Below are 25,283 nucleotides of genomic sequence, written 5' to 3'. Positions count from 1 at the left end.
CTCTAATCAAGCAAAACACAGCCTGAGTCTTTTTGCACATTTACATCCAACATTGTCAAAGATACAATGTAATGAACATCCTTCTGAGGGAAGTTTATTACTTTTAGAGAGTCATTCATTCATTCATTCCATTCACTCATAGGTTTCATTCATGTATTCATAAATACTTGCCTAGTGCCTACTATGCACCCACTACTGTTCTAGGCACTGAGGATAAAAAGATGCACGAGGCACAGATGTCACCCTTCACAAACAGGTTTGAAGTCTCAGGTGGTGCTGTCCAACAGAAGTATAACACGGGCCATTTGCAGTTGTATATTCTCCTGTCACCACATTTTCAAAAAAGTAAACAGTTAAAATTTATTAGAATATTTTTATTGAACCCAACATATCCAAAATATCACTTCAACATGCAATCAACATAAAAATATTATTAAAGAGATATCTTACAGTCTTTTTGTTTGATAACATCTTCAAAATCAGTTTGTACTTTACACTTACAGCACATCTTAATTTGGATTTTTTTTTTAATTGAAGTGTAGTTGATTTACAACGTTGTGTTAATTTTAGGTGTACAGCAAAGTGATTCAGTTATACATGAGCATATACCCTTTTTTTCATGTTCTTTTCCATTATAGGTTATTACGAGATATTGAATAGAGTTCCCTGTGCTATACAGTAGGTCCTTCTTGCTTATCTGTTTTATATATAGTAGTGTATATGTTAACCGCAAACTCCTAATTTATCCCTCCCCCCAGCACATCTCAATTTGGACTGGCCACATTTCAAGAGCTCAATAGCCACATGTGGCTAAATGACAGCACCTGACAGCACAGGGCTGGGGCAAAAGACAGATGCAGTCAAGGGGACTTTCAAAACACCATAGTAAATGCAGTGACAGAGATTTTGTTCAGGATCACTCAACCGAGGGAGTTCGGATTTGAGCCTCCAGTGACCTTCCAACCCCAGACCTGTTCATGCTGCCGCACATCAAAGACACTGCCCACTTCAAGCAGTGGCCTCATTGCTGGCCTCAACCAACCAAACTTAATATATCCAAAATAAAATTCATCCTCATACCTCAAATACCTCCTCCTGCTCTCTCATTTTCTATTTCAGCTGATGGCACCATTATCTATCTGTTCACTCAAGTCATCTTCATTACATCTTTAGACAAATGGTTACTTTCTTTAGAAGATAATTTAAAATCTAAATGCTGGGACTTCCCTGGTGGCGCAGTGGTTAAGAATCCACCTGCCAGTGCAGGGGACAAGGGTTTGAGCCCTGGTCCGGGAAGATCCCACATGCCACAGAGCAACTAAGCCCATGCACCACAACTACTGAATCAGGGCACCTAAAGCCCGTGCTCTGCAACGAGAAGCCACCCGCTCACCGCCAACTAGAGAAAGCCCGCGCGCAGCAACAAAGACCCAAAGCAGCCAAAAATAAATAAATAAATAAATTTAAAAAATAAAATAAGCTTATAAAAAAATCTAAATGCTTATCCAAAAATGCACCTTCCTCTCCACCCCAACTAACCGAGCTTGCTCAGGCCACTTTCATCTCTCACATGGGTTGTCACAAGAACCTTTTTCATACCCAGTTTTATTGAGATATAACTGACATTCAGCACTGTGTAAGTTTAAGGTGTACGGCATAATGGTTTGATACAGATAAAATAAGAAGCAAAAAAGAAAAAATTTCCTTAAAAACATGAATCTCTTCACGAATTTGCATGTCATTCTTGTGCAGGAGAGCCATGCAAATCTCTGTATGGGTCCATTTTAGTTAAAGTTCTGCCCAAGCCAGCACTGAAAACCTTTTAATTGGTTCCCTTACTATTTCATTAGGCCCTTCAAGGCTCTCCATCCCCTACATAACAAAGCCCATGATCTTTTTCACATAGCAAAGAATTCCCTCCAGGGTGTGAGCTTTGCTTCTCTAACAATGCCCAGCTGTTTACCTTTCCTAGACCCTGAACAAGTTCTCTCACCTCCTCGGAGCCTGCAATTCTTTTGTACTTTGGTTGGTTGGTTGGTTTTTTTGGCCGGGTCCCAAGGCTTGGGGGATCTTAATTCCCCCATCAGGGACTGAACCGGCCCCACCACTGAAAGCGCCCAGTCCTAACCACTGGATCGCCAGGTGTAAAAACAGCCATCCTAATCTCTCAAAAAGTTGACCTGAGGTTTAAAAGAAATATACTTTAAACAATACACAATCAAGAGTTCTCTGTACCCATTACTCCTTTATATATCTATCTAGTGCCCCTTTCCAATTAAATAACATTTATTGAATACTTAGTATGTGCTAGGCACTTTGCGGGACACAAAACAATGGAAATACAGAAAAATAGATTGAATAACGCGACCTTTGCCTTACCCAAGCTCATCACAACATAGTTTCTCAACCACTACCTTTAATAACTAGATAATCTCTAAAGTTAAGAGCAAATCACAGGGGCACTTCCCTGGTGGCGCAGTGGTTAAGAATCCGCCTGCCAATTCACGGGACACGGGTTCAAGCCCTCGTCCGGGAAGATCCCACATGCCGGCGAGCGACTAAGCCTGTGCACCACAACTACTGAACCTGTGCTCTAGAGCCTGTGAGCCACAACTGAGCCCGAGTGCCACAACTACTGAAGCCCATGCGCCTAGAACCCATGCTCCGCAACACGAGAAGCCACCACAATGAGAAGCCCGAGCACGGCAACTAAGAGTAGCCCCCACTCACCGCAACTAGAGAACGCCCACGTGCAGCAACAACCCAACACAGCCAAAAATAATAAATTTTAAAAATAAATTTGAAAAACAAAGAGCAAATCAGGGTGTCCCCAGCGTTCCTTCAGGCGCCGCCTCATCCCAGGATCTGGCCTTTCTCCTGATGGGTAAACACCTCCGCCACGCCCCAATACAGAGTCCTAGGCCTCTCCCGGGGAACCTGACTACCGCCCACGTGGCAGGCGCGGGGCGGGGACTTGAGGCGCCTCTGGAGCCAGGACCTCTGCGCCTGCGCGCTGCGGCCAGCGCAAGGACCCGGATTTAAAGAGACAGACGTTACAACCTTGGTGGCTGCGCGCGGCCTGTGGGTGCCTGGCCCTAGGCCTGAGGTGGAGCCGGAGCCCGGAAGGCAGGTGAAGGACGGCGCGGCCGGGCCGGGCAGGGGGGAGAAAAGAAGCCCGGGCTCCGAGGCTGGGGCGGCTGGGAGCCAGCCTCCTGACCTCCTCCTCCGCCCGCCCGCGGAGCCCCAGGGCACACCCTCCGTGACGTGGCGGCCCCCGGGGAGCTCCACCGGCTGCGCCGAGGCACGGTGCCCCCGGCTTCCGCAGGACTGCTCTGGCTGGATCTGCCCACCCGCCGCGCTGAAGTCGATGGGCTTCGGAGGGACCTCGGGAGCCTTTCTCTTCCCGCCGCGTCCCCTTCAGCCCATCCCCGGGCTGTGTCCTGGAGGCTCCTCCTGCCCGAATCGAGGGATTCGCTTCCCCGTCCCCTCCCGGTGTCCCCGTTGTCCGCCCCGGGCAGTAGTAGCCCGTGCCCACTCCCGAGAGCGTCGCGGCGAGGCCCTCCGGGAAAAGCGGTCGCGGGGCTTTCACTTCCCGGCCCGGTTGCGTTCAGGCCTCGGTGGTTTCCTTTTTGGCTCTCTTTGATGAGATGCTGAGCGGCGGCTCTGGGGACTGTGAGCCAGGCGGGGTTCCTCACAGCGGCTTTGTGCCTTGTGGCCCAGCGCCTCCTGGGCCCTGCGGAGGGTCGGGCGCTGCGAGGGAGGTCCTCTCTTGTCGGCTCCTGTGGTCCCGGCGGGGGGGGGGTGGGGGGAGGGGGCGGGAGGGGAGGGCTTCGTTACTCGCCCTCCAAGGAAGGTGGTGAACCTTGTTCTGAGGGCCTCTTACGGGCCTACCGTGCTTTCCCGTACCTCACCTTTGTGGTTCCTCAACTTCTGGGGGTTATAGAGACCTTTGTGAGTTTCCTGAAAATCATGACTGTCTGTCCCCCTACAAAATGTACAGTGCTGAATGTGCACCTTTTTGTATACATTTTCAGGGAGTTCAGAGCCTCCCCCCCATGGACTTCTTTTAATTTTCCCAGCCATCCCGTGAGGTAGGTATTATTTTCTCTGTCTTAGAAATAAGAAAACAGACTCAGAGGAATTAAAGGAAATTCTCAAAGATAACATAGTCCTTGAACTGTATGGTCACACTTGTGCTCCCGTCTCTGATCCCCAGTTACCTGCTGTCCTCTGCATCGTGTTGCATTACAGTAAGTAAAGCCTGCTTTCCATTACCACCCAACGGTAATTTCACTACAAAGGTGGGTGCGGGCTGAAAATAATGTCCAGTCTGTTTAAAGTTGGAACTGCGAGGATACTTCAGAAAATATGGATATAAGAAGGTGGGGGATGCCATGTGGATATGATACCTGTTTCCGTTCGGGTTGATTGATCAGTTCCTTTGATTCTTGCTGTTCCAGCTACTTCAGCATTTCCCAACTCAAGCTGCTGAATTATAACCAGGCTAGTTTCACATAGGGAGCTTCAGCTTAAAGGATAACTGCTTCATTGATTTTGAGGGCTTTATTCTTAGAGTGACAACTCTTTGAGTCAGGTACTATTATTATCCACATTTTACAGTTGAGGAAATTGAGGAACTGAGAGGTTAAGTAACCTACCAAGGTCATACAGCCAATGAGCTAGGATTTGAAACCAGGCAGTCTGGTTTTAGGCTCCATTTAATTGCCTCTCAAAATAGGGCTTCTGATTAAATCGCACATCTATATAGTGGCTTAATTATTTTCTGAGGACGGCATATATTTTATATTTCACATTAAATATTTTATGAGCATAATGTAGTGGGTTTTGTTTTGTTTTGTTTGCTGCACCACACAACTTGTGGGATCTCAGTTCCTCAACCAGGGTTTGAACCCTGGCCACTGCAGTAAAAGCGCAGAGTCCTAACCACTAGACCACCAGGGAACGCCCAATGTAATTTTTCTTGATGATTAAAAAGAAACTTTAGGGTCTTATTATTCTTAAGGCTCACCATCCATTTTAAGGATTAGGGGCTGCTGGTGGCCTGAGAGAAGGGTTTATGTTATTTGGAGTCTCTTGATTGTGATTTACTAGATACACATGTATACATTAGATAATTGAACATCCTTTTGCAAACAGAATTTTCCTGTATTGGAACTCTGAATCAAGTAGGCAATAAATCTTTCATACCTGGTCTTCCCTGGTGGTCCAGTGGTTAAGACTCTGAGCTTCCACTTCAGGGGGTGCAGGTCCGATCCTGGATGGGGGAACTAAGATCCCACGTGCTGTGCTGCACAGCCGGAAGAAAAAAAAATCTTTCATACTTTGCGAAATGTTTGATTGGTCAGCATGGATTGTGTTAGGATGTCTGCCTTTGAGGAAGTTAGAAGCCTACCTCCTCGTTTATAACTCACTTTTCTGCCTCACCCTTTCATGCAGCTGTATGACTTTGGCTTTTAAGATCCTCTTACCACCAACTCTCCGTGCGCTCAGCCAAAAAGAACTGTGCCTATTCCGAGAACAACATCACTGGCCTGACATAAGACAGTTCAGCCGGTGGTCGGAAACAGTTCTTCATGGACACCACCACCTCCAGAGAAGAAAGCCTGTTGTGTCATTCCAGGAAAGCAATCTAAGACCACGTGCCACCTGCCTTGTTTTCTTGCCAGGGTCGCATGTGGGACTCTGCAGTGGCCCCTGTGAGATGGCAGAGCAACGGTTCTGTGTGGACTATGCCAAGCGTGGCACAGCCGGCTGCAAAAAATGCAAGGAAAAGATTGTAAAGGGGGTGTGCCGAATCGGCAAAGTGGTGCCCAATCCCTTTTCAGAGTCAGGGGGCGATATGAAAGAGTGGTACCACATTAAGTGCATGTTTGAGAAACTGGAGCGGGCCCGGGCCACCACAAAAAAAATTGAGGACCTCACAGAGCTGGAAGGCTGGGAAGAGCTGGAAGATAATGAGAAAGAACAAATAAGCCAGCACATTGCAGGTGGGATGGAGAATACTGCTTTCTCATCTTATTGGTGCTGAGAAGAAAAGGGATGAGAGTAGAGCCCAATTTCTTTCTTCCTGTTTGTCTTTCTGTCTTTGTTTTAATTTTTGGTTCAGAAATAACTTCAAACTCACAGAAGAGTTGCAAGAATAAAAATAATACAAAGAATGCTCATATTCACCTTTTTTTTTTTTTCTTTTTTTTTGGCCACACCACGTGGCTTGTGGGATCTTTGTTCCCCAACCACAGATTGAACCCAGGTCCTCAGCAGTGAGAGCGCAGAATCCTAACCACTGGACCGCTGGGGAATTCCCTCAGATTTACCTATTGTTAACATTTTGCTCTCTTTGCTTTATCATTTGTGTTCACGTGTGTGCGCTTGCACGCTCTCTCTTACTCTCACCTTCCACACACACAGTTTCTTTTTCCTGAACCATTTGAGCATACGTTATGGCTCTTTGCCTTTAAATACTTCAATGTGTATATCTTAAGAATAAGGATATCTTGACCATAATACACCTATCAACCAGTAAATTTATCATGATATAATACTTTAATCCACCATCTGTATTCTAGTTTTGTCAGTTGATCAGATAATTTACAGCTTTTCTCTCCCTTCAGTATGGCATCCTAATCTAAGATCGGGTATTTCATTTAGTTGTCATTTCTGGCCTCCTTTAATCTGGAACATTGCCATGGTCTTTTTCTTTTATGACATTGACATTTTTGAAGAATAGAGTACCTACCACTACACCCTTTTATCCATCAGCTTATCTGTATGAAGTCATAGATTACTACTTTTTCCTGGTGGCTTATAATTGTACTGTATTAATTTGGTACTAAGTTGTCCCATATTTGGCCAGTTGAGAGCCCCTTTAAGCTAGTTTCTGTTCTCGATGCCCAAATCACATTTTTAAAAACGTTTTAAAGTACTTCCTTATTCTCTGGCATAACAGTATGCTTGCTCTTAGGCTTACCTTGTATGTATCCTATCTTATCCCTGGAATCAGCCATTTCTCTGGAGTCCTTATACCTGTTAGTGGGGAAATGGCATAAGAGACCAAAATCTAGATGTTCCATGTCCTGGGTGCTATGAGGTGTCCTTGCTTTTAAGCCCTTTCAGCAGACAGAACTAGAAAATATATGTTCGTATGTATGCAAAAACATATATACAGATATATATGTGCACATACGTGCATATTCACATGTATGCATATTTTAGAAATCTTATACTGATACTTACAAATCCAATTTGTACTTTCTGACCTTCAGTGTCTTCATTTATAAAGTAATATTCATATCTTCAATTTAGTTTAGTTCTGGTCACTGTAGGAGTACTCTAAAATGGGCATCTATCTTTGTTCTTTGAGAGGAAAAGAGATTTCTGGGAGAGAAAACTACTCATACGTTTTTTTCTCAAGCTCCCCTCCTGCCCTGCCTGGCCTTAGCCATTGGCCTCAGCCTTTGACCCATCTCATTCAGAGGAAGAAAAACATGAGGTAGAAGTAAACTGTCAGCTCAAATAACTCAGCAGCTGGAAGTTTTTTCCTACTTATACCAAATCAACATGCTCTGTTTATCCATCTTCATTTTGCTTTCTTGGTTATCTATAAATTGGGGCTAATTCCATAAACTGAGGTTGCCACATTTTATCTGTTGAGACATGATTTCTGATTTCCTCCAAATAATCTGGAGATTATTATATGTGGGATAAGGGGTGGACAGTGTCGATGAAAATTTAAGTTACTAATGAAAATAAAGAGTAACTGAGTCTTTTGTCCCCAGGACACCCTCTCCCTAATAACCTATTACTACCTCCACTTAAGAAGACCAGCCAGCCAGTAGTCAGCATTGGGTTAATACCATGGTAGTAACTTACTTAGCCAGGCTGTAAGAGCAGTTGATAGATTCTTTAGAAGCTTTCTCAGGGATCTTTCACTGAAGGATATTTTCCCTTCTTTTGGGGTCCTACAGATCTGTCTTCCAAGGCAGCAAACACACCAAAGAAGAAAACTGTTGTCCAGGCTAAGTTGACAGCCACTGGCCAGGTGACATCTCCAGTGAAAGGTGCCTCATTTGTCACCAATACCAATCCCCGGAAATTTTCTGGCTTTTCAGGTAAGATAGATCAGCGTTACCTGAGCTGTTACAGTCCTCCTTTTAATTTGGTATCCTATTTGGGACTCTGGTTAAGAGTGAACATTCTGGGGGCTTCCCTGGTGGCGCAGTGGTTGAGAGTCCGCCTGCCGATGCAGGGGACACGGGTTCGTGCCCTGGTCTGGGAAGATCCCACATGCCGCGGAGTGGCTGAGCCCGTGAGCCATGGCCGCTGGGCCTGTGTGTCGAGCCTGTGCTCCACAACGGGAGAGGCCACAACAGTGAGAGGCCCGCGGACTGCAAAAAAAAAAAAGAGTGAACATTCTGTGCTATCTAGCCTCCTTAATACGGTGACCCTTGAACAACATGGGCATTAGGGGCTCCAAACCCTCTCTACACAGTTGAAAATTTATAGTCTACCCTCCTTATCCCATGTTTCTCCATATCCATTGTTCTACCATACCCTCAGTTTGCATCCATGGATTCAATCAACTGCAGATTGTTTAGTACTTATTTGCTACTGAAAAAAATCTGTGTGTAAGTGGACCCATGCAGTTCAAATCTATGTTGTTGAAGGGTCAACTGTAATTTGCTTCCATCTGAGCAGAGAGGTAATGGCTAATTCTCATTGCCCCACTTGTATAGCATTTCTTTGTATATTTTAATCTCTGTTGCAGCAAAAAGATGTTTGTTTTGTCAAGACTTTTTCCCCTTGAAGTAGTTTACCTGGATCAGACATAACCTGCCCTTTACTTCCTTTTTTTTTGATAATGGAAGAATCTTGAGAAATTACATGCCTAAACTTGCCCAAACTGGAGATGAAAGTAGAGAAGAAGGGAGATGTCCTGCATGGCCTTGTGTAGCAGATAGCGTTGGGCTGGGGGCTTTTACATACACGGTTTCATTTGTTCTTCGTTAAACGTTGGGAAGTACTTGTATTAGGCCCATTTTATGAATGAGAAAGCCAATGCTCCGCATCGTTATGGAGTTAGTATTTACACTGAAGTCTGTTTAACTCCAGCACCTATGGTCTTTTACCCTACAACCTGTTACTTCTTTTATATGGAGACATTCTTGTGACTGCCTCAGCTAAAGAAAATAAAGTCAAAACACATGGGCTCAGAAGTTGTTTGAGGAGGTTGCTTCTATAATGAGTGAAAGAAGCTGGGACTTGAGGTCAGAAGACCTGGGTCCTGGTCTGAGCCTCTGTGGCGTCATCTGTGAAGTGGGAGTGGCAACACCTGCCTTGATCCCACAGTGTCTCACAAGGAATAAAGGAGATAAAATTGCAAAAACAGTGTCTGACTCTGGGATTTTTTATTATTTTAAAACTCCGAGGTTTGCTTGGTTTTTGTCTAGTGGTAGGCCAAAGATAGAAATATGGAAGAGTCTAGGTGACAGTAAGGGCAGTGTGTTTCTGGAAGGGCCCTGGTTCTAGGGGGCGAATTTGGGAGAAATGGGGTGTTCTAGTTCTTACAAGCTGCTGAACAGTGACATTTTGGAGATTTTGTCCCCTAAAATCCTCTTTAGACTCCAGGTTAGAGATGAGGATAGCTTTATAATTTACAGAGCCCAGGCAAGAAGACACTTATATCAGCAGACAGCTTGCTAATGGCTTTGCTGCAAGCTTGCAGAATGAAATTTACTTTGTAAATGGTCACAAGGAGGTAAAAGAGGATCAACTCAAAAGAGTTGTACAGTTATTTGGGGTGTCTGGAGGAAAGACCTACGTTTTGTTTTTATAATAAGAAAGAAAAGAAAGTGGTGTGGGGTTGGGTGGGAGTGGCAAGGAGCTGGGAATGTCTTCTCTCTGGCCTTGGTCTCCTCATCAATAAGAAGAGATTGAACTAGATAATTCTTAAGGCTTCTTCCAGTTCCGACAATCTGCAGCAGCAATGGTTTCAGATTGACTAACGAGTCCTCTGATTTCTTCCCCCTTTCTTTTTTTTTTTTTTTTTTTTTGCAGTACGCGGGCCTCTCACTGTTGTGGCCTCTCCCGTTGCGGAGCACAGGCTCCGGACGCGCAGGCCCAGCGGCCATGGCTCACGGGCCCAGCCGCTCCGCGGCATGTGGGATCCTCCCAGACCGGGGCACGAACCCGCGTCCCCTGCATCGGCAGGCGGACTCTCAACCACTGCGCCACCAGGGAAGCCCCTTCTTCCCCCTTTCTGATCCCAACTTTTCTGGGTTCAGCTTTGCAAGTGCTCTGAGATCGTCCTGACCACTCTTGGCATGAAAACGGCCCTTATTCTTCTGTGAAGCAATCATATAAAGGGATGCACATCAGCGGGTCTTCTGCTTCAGTGTGAGGCCGTCGTTTCTTTACTATTAACAGCTGTGAGATTTGGGGAGATCACTTGACCTCTCCTTTTTTACCCATAAAATGGGTATAATATCTACACCCAAAGGGCTCGTTTTGGGGGATTAAGTGAAGCTACATATGTATAGAGCACCAGCAGAGAGTCTATTAGTTTCCCTTTCTTCCTTCTCAGCAAGGCAAAATGAATCATCTATGCTGTCTTCTCTTTTCCTCTTCCCAACAGCGAAGCCCAACAACTCTGGGGAAGCCCACTCAATACCTACCCCTAAGACAAGTCTGTCCTCAAGCAAATGTGACCCTAAGCACAAGGATTGTCTGCTACGTGAGTTTCGGAAGTTGTGTGCCATGGTGGCTGAAAATCCTAGCTACAACATGAAGACCCAGATCATCCAGGACTTCCTTCAGAAAGGCTCAGCAGGAGGTGGGGCCTCGAGCATCCTGGATGGGCTTCTCCTCTAAAGAGCTCAGAGTCGTGGCCGCTTCATGGACATGTGAACTGTACAGTTGCATGGGGCCTCATGCTTGGTTTAATGCTCTGCTATTGCCATCTTGAAATTCTTAACATTTTGAACAAAGAGCCCACATTTTCATTTTGTACTGGGCCCCACGAAGTGTGTAGCCAGTGCTGCTCAAAACATGTTGGCATCTTTCTTCCACCCTTATTCTGCCCCCCAGGAGGCCAGAAGAACCTGTCCCATTTGACCAAGAGGAAAATTCACTATCCTGCATGTTTGATTAGGTTTTTATGAACCACTTGCACAGCTTGGGGATAGAATCTTCCAACTGTGATTCTTTCATTCATCTAACAAATGATCATTGAGCTTCTGTAATGTGCTCATCACTGGGGACACTACAGTGAAAGACATGGCTCTGCCATGCAGGAGTTCATCCAGGGGCTAGAAGGGAGGCACACCACCAGCCATCCAACGCCACGGCCTTTGCTGCCGTAGTGAAATGCGCACCCTACCCTGTGGTCCCGTCACGGCAAGGGCAGCAATGTAGATATCTCTTTTGGTTCCTTGAGGTTATGTATTTATTTGTTTAAGCTCCATTTCTCAAGAAGGGTTTCTTTCTTCTGTCTCCTCCAGATGGTTTCCACGGTGACGTGTACCTAACAGTGAAGCTGCTGCTGCCGGGTGTTATTAAGAGTGTTTACAACTTGAATGATAAGCAGATTGTGAAGCTTTTCAGCCGCATTTTTAACTGCAACTCAGATGATATGGCACGAGACCTAGAGCAGGTCAGAGGAAGGGGAGGGTAGGTGGATTCCAGGTGGGGTTCTGCCTAGCCAAGCACCTGTACCCTCTTTTTTCTGGCGGAGCACATACTGTTTTAGGAAACTGAAACTCACTTGAGCAAGCTTTCATTATGAGAGGAGCTGAATGGGAGGCTACAGCTGTTAGTTTTACAAGGTTCTGAGGACTGAACTTACACTGCTGCTGCACCCGAGAGGCCTAGACCTCGAGGGGCTGGATCTGAGACTTCCCATATCTCTCCAGGGGCTCTTATTCTAGACCCTGGCTTTTTCTGGCTTTTTTTCCCTTATAACTTGGGTTTACCATTCAGTTTTGGTTTGTTCATGACTCCAGCCGTGGCACAGTAGAAAGTTTCTATCCAAACATCCCCATTATCTGATGACCATATCTGTCTCTTAGTCCAGATTCTAACAGGCCTCAAATTGGCTTGGCCCTGGATTAGTTCTTGCATCACTTCTCAGCTAAGGCAGGTGGCCAGATCCTGTGGTGGATGGAGGTACCCTTTCCATGAGCTGTGGGTGGGACAGATTCTTAAGAAGTGAGGTCAATATGTGTGAGTTGGGGATAGGAGCGGTGATTGAAATCTCTGATTCACCCTTTAGTCCTGGGGACTCAGGGGTTACACTTGGCCACTCGGGTTGCTGCAGTGGCATTTTGGTTTTTGGAGACAGGGTGACGTGTCAGAGACAATCAGAGTCTTCTTTGAGCAGAGCAAGTCTTTCCCCCCAGCTGCCAAGAGCCTTCTTACCATCCAGGAGGTGGATGAATTCCTCCTGCGGCTCTCCAAGCTCACCAAGGAGGACGAGCAGCAACAGGCCCTGCAGGACATCGCCTCCAGGTGGGGATGGGCCTGGGGGATGGAATCACTAGGGAAGGAAGGTTTGGGAGTGCAGAGCTTTTCAAAGACCAAGTTGAATGTGCCTCATCCCTCTAGGTGTACAGCCAATGACCTTAAGTGCATCATCAGGTTGATCAAACATGATCTGAAGATGAACTCAGGTGCAAAGCATGTGTAAGTACCGGGTGCTCTGATAGTTGAAGCTGCCCACTTTCTTTGTTGTCAGCTGGTGTCAGGACTTTGGAGCCCTGATTTGGTTTTGAATCCTGATTCTCCCTTCTTCCTTCCTGTGGGACCCATCACTTGACCTAGCTCAGCCTCCATTTTCTCATACGTTAAATGGAGATAACAGTACCTTTTCACAGAGTTATTACAATCAAACATATGGAATATGTTCAATAATTATGGTATGAGTTGCTTGCCCTTTCCAGCCGCCTCTTTGCTGGCAGCATCCATGTAGCACAGTATCTCAAAAGAGCTGAGTTTTCCAAGAGCTTTTTCTCCTGTGAAAGTCTTTAGGCAATAGAACATAACTCCTTCCCCATATATTGGGAGCCCTCCTCTCTCTGAGGACAGACTGCTATACAAAGCATTAAGGTCAAAGGCAGTGGTTTTTGTTTCCTTGCTCCTGTTGGCCTTGGCAGGTTAGATGCCCTAGACCCTAATGCCTATGAAGCCTTCAAAGCCTCACGCAACCTGCACGATGTGGTGGAGCGGGTCCTCCGCAACGAGCAGGAGGTGAAGAAGGAGCCAGGCCGGAAACGAGCTCTGAGTGTCCAGGCCTCACTGATGACCCCGGTGCAGCCCATGCTGGTAAGGACGCTGCTCTGGCCCTGCTTTCTATTCCTATCCAAGGTTACTGTCCTTACCCGTGAGATCGGATAGGGTACGATGTTGACAGCCTGTGCAAGTTGGCTGGAGGAGTTTGGGGAAGGAAGAGTAGAGATGCAGAGGTTGTTTCTCATGGAGGAGTAAAGGCAGAGGAGGAGACGGAGTGACCTGGTGGAAAGGCCTGAGATCTAGGCCCGGCTCAGCCATCAGCAAGCTGTAGAATCTTAGGTGAGTTCCTTAGCCTCTCTTGGTCCTTAGTTTTCTTATGGGAATGAAGTCTGAAGCGTCTACCTAGAGCGGTTCACCTGTCATCTTTCCTGAAGTCAGGTGGATGTATGAAGTAACTCCTGTTTCTGTGACCTGCCTCAGAGTAGCTCTGAGAATTGGTGGCAGAGCCAGGCTTCCTATGCCAGGGTGACTTGGGTCTCCTTTTTTTCTGGAAAGAGAGGAAGCTTAAGGAATGAAGACCAGCTCTTCTTGGGCCTCTGCTCATTTCATGAGAAATGAGATTTCCTTTCTGGCATGGGTTTTCTTGTGCAACAGGACTGTCCACATCTGCTGCCATGCCTGCTGTGAGAGCCTTTGCATTGTTTCAGTGGGGTGCGCTGCTTTGTATGAAACGGTCTTGTGTGTTTTACTGAAGTCTTGGTCTAGGGTTCTGTGTTTGGGACAGGGAAGTATTCTGTGGGACAGCCAGCACCAAAATAGTGAAATCCCCACTTGAGGGACCGGTCCCCTCCATTATGGCCTTTCTGACTTTTATAAGAATTCTATCTGGCATCTCTTCTACAGCCTGTCATTTGAAAAGTGGCATGGGTTATACAGCTTACTGGTTAACCACCCAGGCTTTGGAGTTGGGCCTAGATTCACATCTCATTTCTGCCCTTTACTAGCTATGTAACCAAAAATGGGCATTTAACCTCTGTGAACTTCAGCTTTTTCATTCATAAAGCGAAAACAACAATATTTATGGCATAAGATACAACATTGAGGATGAAATGAAATTTTGTGTATGATCTGACACATAGAAATACCTCCAAGATGATAGTCATTGTTGTTTGAGTCAGGACAGCACAGGTATGTGAATAAGCACTCCTGTGTCATGTCCTGTCCTAGGGATTCCTGATCACTGCCATCCTGCCAGCCTCACTGTCACCTACATACTTTAATCTTACCTCTGCGTACCCCCGTGCTGAGATAACTGTGTGTTCAGTAATAAGCCAGAGGCCCTGCAAGACCCTAAATTATTATTGAGAAAAAAATCAAATGCTGTTTCAGTGGAATTGTATTTGCTCTACAATGAATTGCTTTCATATATTCCTCAAAATGCAAGCTCCTGTGTCAATTTCGGTGGTGCTTTTATTGTTGGAATACGACACTGCCCAGCCTTTTCCATTCCCATCACCTCTTCGGCAGCCTGCCCTGGGGGTATGCTCTGGCTGTTGGTCCCTGGGACCTGGGCTCTGGGCTGTCCTTGCTGAGCAGCCCCTCTTGGAAGAGCACCTGTAAGTCTCCAGGCTTTTCTTTTCCTACCTCAAGGCCGAGGCCTGCAAGTCCATCGAGTATGCGATGAAGAAGTGTCCGAATGGCATGTTCTCTGAGATCAAGTATGATGGGGAGCGAGTCCAGGTGCATAAGAAAGGGGACCACTTCAGCTACTTCAGCCGCAGTCTCAAGCCAGTCCTGCCGCACAAGGTACAGGTCCCTTCCTTTCCACTGGGACTCTTTCACTTCCTGCCTCTAAGAATCTCAAAGCCAATGTTCCGTAGCCATTCCAGCTCTGGTGTAAAATAGGGTCTATTTTGTATTTGTTGAATGAAAGAATGAATTCATGTATTCCGTTTTGGAGTCTTCCAATAATGAGGGGCTGCTCAGTAGGGACAGCCAAAGAGCGCAGACAGGGGTCAGTCAGCACAGAGCCTGTGGGCAAGGATGCCAGCTGTGATGCCAGGACAGCGAGCTCAGCTGGTGAGCCACGTGCAGTGCTTGTCTTCTGCGTTTCTGGGTCCCCCCTAGCTAAGTCATGGCTCAGGTACAAAGGGCCAGTGGGCTGTCATTCATTAATTTGTTCAACAAATATTTATCAAGTGTTTAGTATATTCTGGTTGCTGTTTAGGTAGTGGGCATCCAGCATTTTAAAAAAAAAAAAAAAAAAGGGTGGAAGTTCTGCCCCTCCAGAAGCTTACATTCAGATGTAAACATAATCCCACAAGGATTTCTGGGAGCCCAGAATCCTGCCCTCAATCAGAGGGCATTGAGAACCTCACCCCTCAGCCCTTCTTAGCTCCCGGGGCCTCTGGGAGCTTTTGGGGGTGTCCAGGGAAAAGCAGTGGAAACATCTGGCTCCAGTAGCTGGAGGGTAGGTAGACCTCTTGTTCTTGTTCCCCCTTCTATCTTAGCTCAGACTTCACTTCTCAGAGCCCCAGGAGAGGAGACGTGGTATGGGGCTCACATCCTTCCCTCAGCCTCCCCTGCCTGCTAGAGCACTGGGCAATCAGACCGTTTGGTTTGGGTGTTCTGGAAAGCTGAGCACAACCTCCCCGTGAGCATTAATGTGGGCTCACTTGCTCCGTAGGGAGGGCTCACAGTCAAACTGCTGAGGAACAGCTCCTGGTGAGCTTGTTCTGGGGACACCTCCTGCTCCTTAGGAAGGCATTTGAGCACAGCTTTCCAGACTGGGAGCCGTTTCCCTGCTCTCCCTTACCAGAGTTTCATCCCTCTCTCCCTTTTGCTTTGGTTCATGAAGGGCTGGGTCCCGGATGGAAGCAGAGTGGGATGGATGTGCAGGCCTTTTCTGTACCCCCTCCAAGCTCTGAGGCAGTGATGGCCTAAGTGCCCTGCCCAGGGGAGGATTGGACCACAGTAATGCTCCCTGGACTGCCTTCGTGGCCTTACTCGGCAAGGGCCACCATGGGTTACAGTGGGACCTCTTCCTGTAGGACTGTAAACACTAAGGCTCTGCCTTTCATAGGAAAAAAATCCAATTCCAAACATCCTTTTCTTCCTCATTCTGAAGATGGCTATGGGTTCAGAGCTCCCACTCAGAGAAGAAGCTCCTCACGTTTCATTGCTCCTCCTAAGGGGATTCATTTCTTCCCTTCCATCTTTTTTCCAACTGATCCGTTCTCCTGCACAAATCTCTGCCTGCCCACCTTCCCTCCCTCCATTCCGTGTTTGTCTGCCCCCCCCCTCATTTTCACTCTCAGTTTCTTCCTTTTTCCTGCAAATTCTCCTCTGCAGCCAATAGAAAATGACCTCAACATGGGCTGACCTCTTCCTGGGTCTGGGCAGAGGTCCCGAAACATAGCTGATTCTTCTTGTCTAGGTGGCTGCCGAGGCCCAGGTCTGTTCTGCACATTAGCTCGGCTTGCACATGTTGGTGTTCTGTGTTCCTTCTGGGGCCTGACTCCCTCCCTGACTCCCTCTCCTTCTGCCTCCAGGTGGCCCACTTTAAGGACTACATCCCCCAGGCTTTCCCCGGGGGCCACAGCATGATCTTGGACTCTGAGGTGCTCCTGATCGACAACAAGAAAGGCAAACCACTGCCCTTTGGGACTCTGGGAGTGCACAAGGTACTGGCTCAGGGCCAGATGTGCAAGAGTGAGTGTGTGCACGTGTGTGTGCTGTCAGTCTGAATGGAGAGGAATGTATCACTTACTTAGGGTCAAGCTTATCTTCATCTCTGAACTGGTTCTGAATTTAGCCCTGAGTTTAAATGTGTTTTTGTGTTTTGCATAAAAAAAGAGCTAGTAGTGGCAACTAACTTATAATTGGGTCAGTCTCTATTCAGGACCATCTGTCAAGTGCCCTTATGGCCCAGGGACTTCACAGCACAAATAGGCCTTTTGTATCAGATGCTTCAGAGGGTCTCTGGAAGTGGACTGGTACTCCCCATTTTTCATGCCCTCTTATTTTTGTCCCTTATGTACCTACTACCTCATTTTCCCTTACAGAAAGCTGCCTTCCAGGATGCTAATGTCTGCCTGTTTGTTTTTGATTGTATCTACTTCAATGATGTCAGCTTGATGGATAGGTGAGGAATCTATTTTTGATTCCTGGGTGGGGAGGTGAGGGCTTCAGATTGGACAGGAGGGAGGAGAAGTGGCTGGAGCTGGTGCCTCTTTGTGCCCAGGAGCTGCAGCGGGAGGGAGCTGAGAGCCAGCACAGTTGCTACACAGCTCCACATTCAATGTTACGAAGAGCTGATGTGTTGACTAGGTCTCGGCTCTGAATGCTTAAGTCACAGAGGAAACTCAACCACCCACAGCAAAATGGATTGTTGATGAGATACAGACTATGAGCACAGTAGGGTTTCAGTTTATCTTCAGCAGCACCTACGGGTACGTGAGGCAGATGGTTTTCAGCTCAGAGGTTTTGTTTTTGGAAGAGCCCGACAACAGGAAGCTTGTGATTGTCGGTGTTCTGTGGCTGGGGCCTTCTTAGGGATAACTAGCAGTCTTGCCTTAGCTGCATCCAGTTCTTGAGCCTGAGAAACCATTTTGGCCCCTTCCTCCCTTAGAGAGGCATCCCGGCCCCCACCCTCCACACCAGCCTTGAGTGTGGAAGGGGAAGGAGACAGAAGGGAGAAAGAACTGCGGGGGTAGGAGTTGGGGTTTGGGCTTCAGGTCCTGAGGCCTGTCAGCTTGCTCACCCAAGCACCAGCCCACCTGGGGCCTGGGGTGAAGCAGGGTGCAGAAAATGAGAGTCAGAGTTATTTTTCAAATGGGACCAGGATTTATACAGTCTGTTTGGGTTGATGAGGTAGAGACAGGAACTACAGCAATTAAGTGGCTCTGTGCCATGGCTTATAACTGTCTGTCTTTGGTCCCAGTGGAGCCCTTGTCACCCTGGGCAGGCAGAACTGTTAGACATGAGGGCCCTAAGCCATGGCAAACTCTGAAGCTGAAGTTCATTGTTGTGCCCCTTCCCTCCTCGGAACTCCTCAAGGGGGTGGGAGGATGCTGGCCTGACCTCAGTTCTCCTGTCCCCTTCAGGCCTCTGTTTGAGCGGCGGAAGTTTCTTCACGATAACATGGTTGAAATTCCCAACCGGATCATGTTCTCAGAAATGAAGCAAGTCGCAGTGAGTGAATCCCACCCTAGGCAGTGTCCTAGTGGTTTGAAAGCAGGGCAGAGAGCCCCTTGGGTCAGATGTGACTGGGAGAATGAGTCTTAATTATTTTCTTATGAGGGAAGCTGATGTGTATACAGGCATACCTTGGAGATATTGTGGGTTTGGTTCTAGACAATAAAGCAGTATCACAATAAAATAAGTCATATGAATTTTTTGGTTTCCCAGTGCATAGAAACATTATGTTAATACTATAGTCTATTAAGTGTGTAATAGCATTATGTCTAAAAAAACAATGTGCATACCTTAATTAAAAATACTAAAAAATGCTCACCATCATCTGACAACACAGGGTTGCCACAACCTTCAGTTTGTAAAAAACACAGTATCTGCGGAGTGCAACAAAGCAAAGCACAGGAAGACAAGGTCTGCCTGTATTTGTCTGCCAATCTCCACCTGGGAGGGCAGGGCATGAAGCATCCTTCCCAGGTGGGCTCCCGGTATCTCTGAGCTGAAGCAGCTCTCTGGTTAGTCGCTACTCTGCTAGCGCTTTTGTTCCTTCTATTCAAGTCAGGGTGTTTCCAGCAGACGCTTTGCTAGTGTGTGAAAAGAAACTCCCCTCTACCTCACTCCCAGAGCCCTTCTCTGTTCTCATACCAACCTCAGCGTCTCTCCTGTTATCCCTCAGAAAGCTTCTGACTTGGCTGACATGATCAACCGGGTGATCCAAGAGGGGTTGGAAGGGCTGGTGCTGAAGGACGTGAAGGTAAGACGGTCACATCCTTTGCTTTCTCCTGCAGAGCCCTCCCCTGAGCCTTTCCAGCCCTGGTCAGGAGGTGGCGGTGGTGGTCTGAGGTGTTTGGGGGTGAGTGCTGGGGGGCGTCTTTCCAGAGTTCTGGATCCTAGAGGATGGGTTTATGTATGTCTCCCTTAGTGCCTGGAGCAGAGCGGGCTGGGCACTGTGACAGATCCAGTATGTCGCGTAAAGAGGTAAAAAGCCCACCTTCATAGAATGTCCATTCTAGTTTGTGGTCGGTCTCTCGCTTCCCCTCAGGGTACATATGAGCCTGGAAAGCGTCACTGGCTGAAAGTGAAGAAGGACTATTTGAACGAGGGGGCCATGGCTGACACAGCTGACCTGGTGGTGCTTGGGGCCTTCTATGGGCAAGGGAGCAAAGGTCAGGGTGGCCTCTGGCCCCTGGGATGGTACTTCTTTGAAAGGTCCCACTCAAGGAATAGGCAGGCCTTTTTGCTGGCTTGGTCTGCTAGCGTGGCCAGTCATGACTTCCAAAGCTCTGGGATTAGGGGCCCCAACCTCACCCATGCTACGTCAGGCAGGGACATTGAGAGCTGCGGACCTGGTAAGGGAGAGATCAGGCAAGAGTACCCTGTGCTAGCCTGGCACAAAGAAGCTCACCACCAACTATTTCTTCAGGGACTGGCAGCTTTCTCCTCAGGGAAAATCTCCATTTCCTGACTGGAGACGAAGCTGGGGTCTGAAGAACTAGTACTGGTAGGCATCTTTCTGTGTGCCAGGCTCTACTCAATTCCTTTTACTCCACCAGAGCCCAACATCAGGTGTAATTATCCCTAATTCACTGAAGAGCAAATTGAGACTCAAAAAGGTTAAACTTACACAGCTAGTAAGGGGTAGATCCAGGAGGTGATCTCTGGCACTCTGATGCCAAGGCCTGGGCCCTTTCCTCCAGCAGGCTGCCCCTCACAGGGCACGAGGGGGTGGCAGACATGCCCCCCTCCCCGAGTTTATTTAGTCCCTCCTCCGCACAGGTGGCATGATGTCCATCTTCCTCATGGGCTGCTATGACCCGAGTAGCCAGAAGTGGTGCACAGTCACCAAGTGTGCAGGAGGCCACGATGATGCGACGCTCGCCCGCCTACAGAAGGAACTGGACATGGTGAAGATCAGCAAGGTGAGGAGGGGACCTGGGGGCCCTGGCCTCTGGACTGGCAATCATTCCTGAGACAGGCAGTGTTATGGGGGCTGCAGGTATCATTTATCTGTTTCCACAGAAAAGAGAGCTGCTGCTTGGCCATAGGAGCAGTATTAGGCCCTCAAGTTCTCTGAGTACCTACCTTGTGGAAACTGGCCTGCATGCCCTCCAGGCCACACCATCTCTGGGCAGGGAGGATCCCAAGGGGTGAGGGCCAGCCTTTTGTGATAAGTCACCTGTTCTCACAAGCCCGTGACCAAGAAGGGGTTTAAGTCTCATTTTGGCAACAGCCCAGGACTGCACCTTTTCTCCTCTAGGATCCCAGCAAGATACCCAACTGGCTGAAAGTCAATAAGATCTACTATCCTGACTTCATCGTTCCAGACCCTAAGGTATTAGCCCAGGGCCTGGGGTCCTCCAGCCCAAAAACTGAGCTTGTATATTCTCTAGTGCCCCAGAGACGTCACCTCGGCCTCACTGACAGTCCACCCAGGGTGGGGCTCTGGACTGTTTAGCCAAATGACAGGCACAGGGATGACCAGTCAACGCTGAGGAGTCATCCTCAATAGAGAAAGGGACTGCCCATCCTCTAGGCACAGAGGGTCTGCTCTAGAAGTGACCTGGGCCCACCCCTTCCTGCACTGACAGAGAAACTGAGGCCCAGAGAAGAAACGAGACTTCCCTAAGGTCACACAGCATCAGCAGCAACAGTGGGACTTGAATTCATCTCCTTCCTGTTAGCCACTGCTTTTTTGATTTTAACTTGTTCTGTATTGCTTTTAACTGGTTGGGAGGTGTTTTCTACTTAACCAGGGAGTGACCTGACTTACTCCTGACAGAAAGCTGCGGTGTGGGAGATCACAGGGGCTGAATTCTCGAAATCTGAGGCACACACAGCTGATGGGATATCCATCCGTTTCCCTCGCTGCACCCGAATCCGTGATGATAAGGACTGGAAGTCTGCCACTAACCTCCCCCAACTCAAGGTGCCACTTCCTGGGCTGTGTGTATGTCCTGTACCCCACTGTCCCAGTCTTGGAACCGAGGGCACCTGGCCTCCTGCGTCCTCTGTCTTCTCCTTTCCCCGCTGCACTGAGATGGGCAAGGAAGGCACTTATCAGAAAGGGAGACCCAGCCGTGGCAGGGCCAGGAGCAGCAGCACTGGGCCTCCACCCACATCTCCCGCTAGAGAGCCCTACCTTCACCGGGCCCCGTGGGCAGCCCTGGGTGACAGTGAGGGAGAGCTCCTGGCTCACGGCTTCCTGTGGAGGACCTGGCCCCAGGCTGCAGTCTCTACGTTGCGGAAAAGAACTGGGGAACAGAACAGTGATCTGTGCTGATTACTCCAGAAACAGGGCCAGAGCTAGAAAAGTACCAAGGAAGCCAGCCATTTTTCCCTGTTATGTGTCTGTTTCCCCTCATTGTTCCTCAGTCACCTAAAACGTACCACACAGACTGCCTGAGGCCAGTGGCTGGGAAGGGAGTGATACACCAACATTCTCCCCCCTCCTCAGGAACTGTACCAGCTCTCCAAGGAGCGGGCGGCTTTCACCATAGTGGCCGGAGATGAGGGGAACTCCACTACAGGGGGCAGCAGCGGAGAGAACGAGGGCATCTCAGGGCCAGCTGTGTCTCACGAGGCCCCGAGAACCTCCCCCAAGCAGCCCTCCACCAGTGCCAAGAAGGCAGGAGGGAAGCTGAGTAGCTCCAACAGCAAAGGCGGTAAGGAGAAGGGTAGGGGCTGGGGTGATGAAGAATGGACACGAGGGCAGAGACCAAGGACAAGGACCCAGTCTCACACTCCAGCCCTGAGGTCATGGATTCTCTGTCCACTGCAGCTGACGTTGGCTGCATTCCTGCTGTGTGTCCACCCATGGGCCAGAAATTGTTCTGCTGGGCATCCTCCTGCTCTGTCAATCTGAATGACAGGATCCTGGGAGAGCCCCTCAGAGCCGGGGATAAGCCACCTCTGAGCTAAAGGCTCAGCGTACAGCCCTTACCTCCTGTCTCACCCACGGTCACAGCAGAGGAAGGGCCCAGCCCTTCTCTGTACCCCCCTGACTTCAGGGACCGTTATCCGCTCCCCTGCCCTCTTCTTGGTTCTCATCCTGAGCTCTCTCCTGCAGGCAACAAGCTGACTGCAAAGCCTTCCCCTGTGAAAGTGGGAGAGAAGCGGAAGGCTCCTGATGAGACCCCATGCCAAGCAAAGGTGAGGGTAAGAAGAGCAGTGCCCTCCGGGGGGTGGGGAGCCTTGTGTGCCCAACCCTCTGCACTTGGACTCTGAGAGACAAGCGAAGGTGTTATCAGGACTAACTGCCAACCCCTGCCCTCCTGCAGCTGCTCCTGGCCGCGGGCTGAGCTGGCAGTGCTGCGGCTCCACCCTGTGCCCTCTTGTTGCCTTGCAGAGGCGGCCGGCCAGCGAGCAGAGAGGAAGGAGCGCTGTGCCAGCAGGCAGGCGATAGAGCAGCCAGCCCAGCCGAGAGGCTGCAGGGACCCAGCCGGCTGCCGGCCCCAAGTCACAATTGACATTAAAGGGGAGAAAGCCCAGTCTGGGTGTGGGAGTGCAGTAGTGTGAGTTTGTGAACAGGGCCAGCCAGCGAGGAGCGGGAGAGGGCACTGGCTTGGTGACCGTCTTCTTCCCTCTCGTACTCCCTTGTTAGTCTTTGGTTTGACAACAGCTGTTGAGCGCCTACTGAGGCCAGTGACTCGGTTCAGCCCTGGGGGAGCTGATGCCCCAAAGGGCAGATAAAGAACTCGACATCTGGTCACTACACGGTGATTGTGCCACCCCAGCCCAGGAGTCAGCACAGAGGTCTGGGAACTCAGGCCCTGAACCCAGTCCCCAGAGCACCTATACGACCTTTACGTCTTTTCCCTGCCTGAAGCCTGGAGTCCGCGTGCAGTCATGAGCCAGGCCCCTTGGTCAGCTAGTGCACACACAGTGGACTGCTTGATCGAGCAACATTGCTGCGTCTGAGCGCCACTGGCCCTGCCCACCAGCCCCTGGATGGTTCTTGGAGACACATACTTTCCAAGTCCCCAGTGTAGGGACCCGTCTCCTCTCCCTTCTCTTCCTCTAGGCAAGGACGGAAGGGCGTGTCAGTCCTATGTAATCTGGAGTGGCTGGAGGATCAGGGTTTTGATGCCTTTACCTTTCCTCCAGTAAACTTTCCCCTCGTGTCCTGACTGCTAGGCTCCCTGACTCTGGCTTTTGTTCTGACCTCCCTCCTCGCTGGTCTCCGCTCCCTGGGCGGAGAGCCATCTGCCCCAGCACAGTCCAGCCCTGCTCCGGGCCTGCCCTGACCACAGTGCATTTGCAGGTGCTGCTGGACATCTTCACCGGGGTGCGGCTCTACCTGCCGCCCTCCACGCCAGACTTCAGCCGTCTCCGACGCTACTTTGTGGCATTCGATGGGGACCTGGCGCAGGAATTTGACGTGGCCTCAGCCACACATGTGCTGGGTAGTAGGGACAAGAACCCTGAGGCCCAGCAGGTGTCCCCGGAGTGGATCTGGGCCTGTATCCGTAAACGGAGACTGGTAGCTCCCTGCTAGGACTGCTGCCTGCCCTCGCCCTCTGGCTGTGCTCTCCCCACTGCACTACTCCCGGACAGGGCAGGCAGGCACAGGACAGAACCTGGGGGAACGGGCTTTCTTCTCCAAGCTGTGCATCTTCCAGAACCCACCAACCACGCATGGTCTCTTCCAGACTGGTTAGTTGCTGTGGGTACCACCAGTGAAGTCAGTTTCTCCTGCCGGTTTACATAGGTCTTTCAGATCTGGGTGCTGGTTTTGACCTCTTTTTTTTTTTTTTTCTTTAAAAAGCAGCTTTTACAAAAAGCCAGGAACTATCTTGGAGTTATGTATGTCCTTCCCCCCACACCCCCGATAATTCTCCTAGTGATTAAGGAGTGAAGGGAAGGCCGGCTGTTGAAGCTCTGTCCACAGAGCCCGTCCTGGCGGCAGTCTTTTCTCCCTTACCTGCCCCTTCTACTTCCAGGCTCATTTTAAAGTTGTATTTAAAAGAAAGACTGTCCCCAGAAATGCTTATAATTGGCAAAACTTGTATTCAGCCTGGCCGCCAGGAATGAAGTCTCACTTGAAAGAAAACAAAATGGGTTTTATGTCTTTGTGCTCTCCTATTACAGTGTGTGGGCCCCAGTGTGAAGGGAGGGAACCATGATCAGGTAGGAAGGAAAGGGAGGTTGTTTGGGCTACTCCTCGGGGGGATAAAGGGCTCCAGGAGGATCTGCCTCCCCCAAATCTGGAAACAAGTGGAGCGGCTGGGCCTGCGCGTCCGGAGCCTGTGCTCCGCAACGGGAGAGGCCACGACAGTGAGAGCCCCGAGTACCGCAAAAAAAAAAAAAAAAAAGACTGCTCTTTAAAGACCCACCTGAGGACAAATCTACACAGCCTGCTTAGAAAGAATGGCTCCTGCACCGCCTGAGGCTGATTTATTTGAATAAAAGGAAAACAATTTAGCATGGACGAGTGCCGTTCAATAGAACTTTTTATGGCATTGGAAGCACCCTGTAAATCTCCATTGGCCAACATGAACCAGCCATATTCTGAGCATGTGAAATGTGCTAACAAAACTGAGGAAGTGAACTTTTCATTTTCGTTCAAGTAGTCAACATGAGGCTAGCCACCTTGGGCAGTGCAGGTGTAGACAGACATAGTTTGAATCAAGCCCTGAAACTTAACAGCCCTAGCCCTCCAGGAACGGGGACAGTAACTGCACCTAAATCACAGGGTTGCTGTGAAGAGTAAGTGACCTCAGGAGACCTTAGGTAAAGCACTTAGCACAGAGCCTGGCACGTAGTGATCTAGAGTTGGGAAGATCAGCACTGGTGTGCATGTCCAGACCCTGCCCAGGCGACTGGGGCCTGGCCTCTGACTTCAGAACCCT

General features: G+C 49.0%; 1 protein-coding gene and 1 non-coding gene across 14 annotated transcripts; one reads left to right on the top strand and one right to left on the bottom strand.

Annotated features, from left to right (window-relative positions):
* Positions 1 to 1,707: 1,707 nt before the first annotated feature.
* Positions 1,708 to 1,811, bottom strand: LOC116746557. Its single transcript, XR_004347806.1, has one exon. It is a non-coding gene; the product is annotated as a U6 spliceosomal RNA (small nuclear RNA).
* A 1,159-nt stretch (positions 1,812 to 2,970) lies between these two features.
* LIG3 (DNA ligase 3) lies at positions 2,971 to 24,862 on the top strand. Of its 13 annotated transcripts, none has more exons than XM_032616666.1 (21): positions 2,971 to 3,130; positions 4,035 to 4,091; positions 5,458 to 6,008; positions 7,986 to 8,129; positions 10,652 to 10,849; positions 11,517 to 11,668; positions 12,356 to 12,522; positions 12,619 to 12,696; positions 13,167 to 13,335; positions 14,893 to 15,048; positions 16,794 to 16,925; positions 17,307 to 17,386; positions 18,348 to 18,435; positions 19,112 to 19,189; positions 19,478 to 19,601; positions 20,212 to 20,354; positions 20,693 to 20,767; positions 21,215 to 21,361; positions 21,890 to 22,097; positions 22,502 to 22,590; positions 23,696 to 24,862. In XM_032616666.1, the coding sequence occupies exons 3-21, from the start codon at positions 5,462 to 5,464 to the stop codon at positions 23,927 to 23,929; spliced, it is 3,009 nt and encodes a 1,002-aa protein (XP_032472557.1). In that variant the 5' UTR covers positions 2,971 to 3,130; positions 4,035 to 4,091; positions 5,458 to 5,461; the 3' UTR covers positions 23,930 to 24,862. The 13 variants fall into 13 exon arrangements, with proteins under 13 accessions (XP_032472557.1, XP_032472554.1, XP_032472558.1 ...); XM_032616663.1 differs by having other exon boundaries at positions 3,009 to 3,130; positions 22,502 to 22,584; positions 23,696 to 24,837; XM_032616667.1 differs by lacking the exon at positions 4,035 to 4,091 and adding an exon at positions 4,117 to 4,250 and having other exon boundaries at positions 3,022 to 3,130; positions 22,502 to 22,584.
* The last annotated feature ends 421 nt before the right edge of the window (positions 24,863 to 25,283 follow it).

This window comes from Phocoena sinus, chromosome 20, assembly GCF_008692025.1.
Source record: "Phocoena sinus isolate mPhoSin1 chromosome 20, mPhoSin1.pri, whole genome shotgun sequence".
In the NCBI taxonomy this organism is placed as follows: Eukaryota; Metazoa; Chordata; class Mammalia; order Artiodactyla; family Phocoenidae; genus Phocoena; species Phocoena sinus.
The sequence above is the reverse complement of the archived record's forward strand: the minus strand, read 5'-3'. Positions and strand labels throughout refer to the sequence as shown.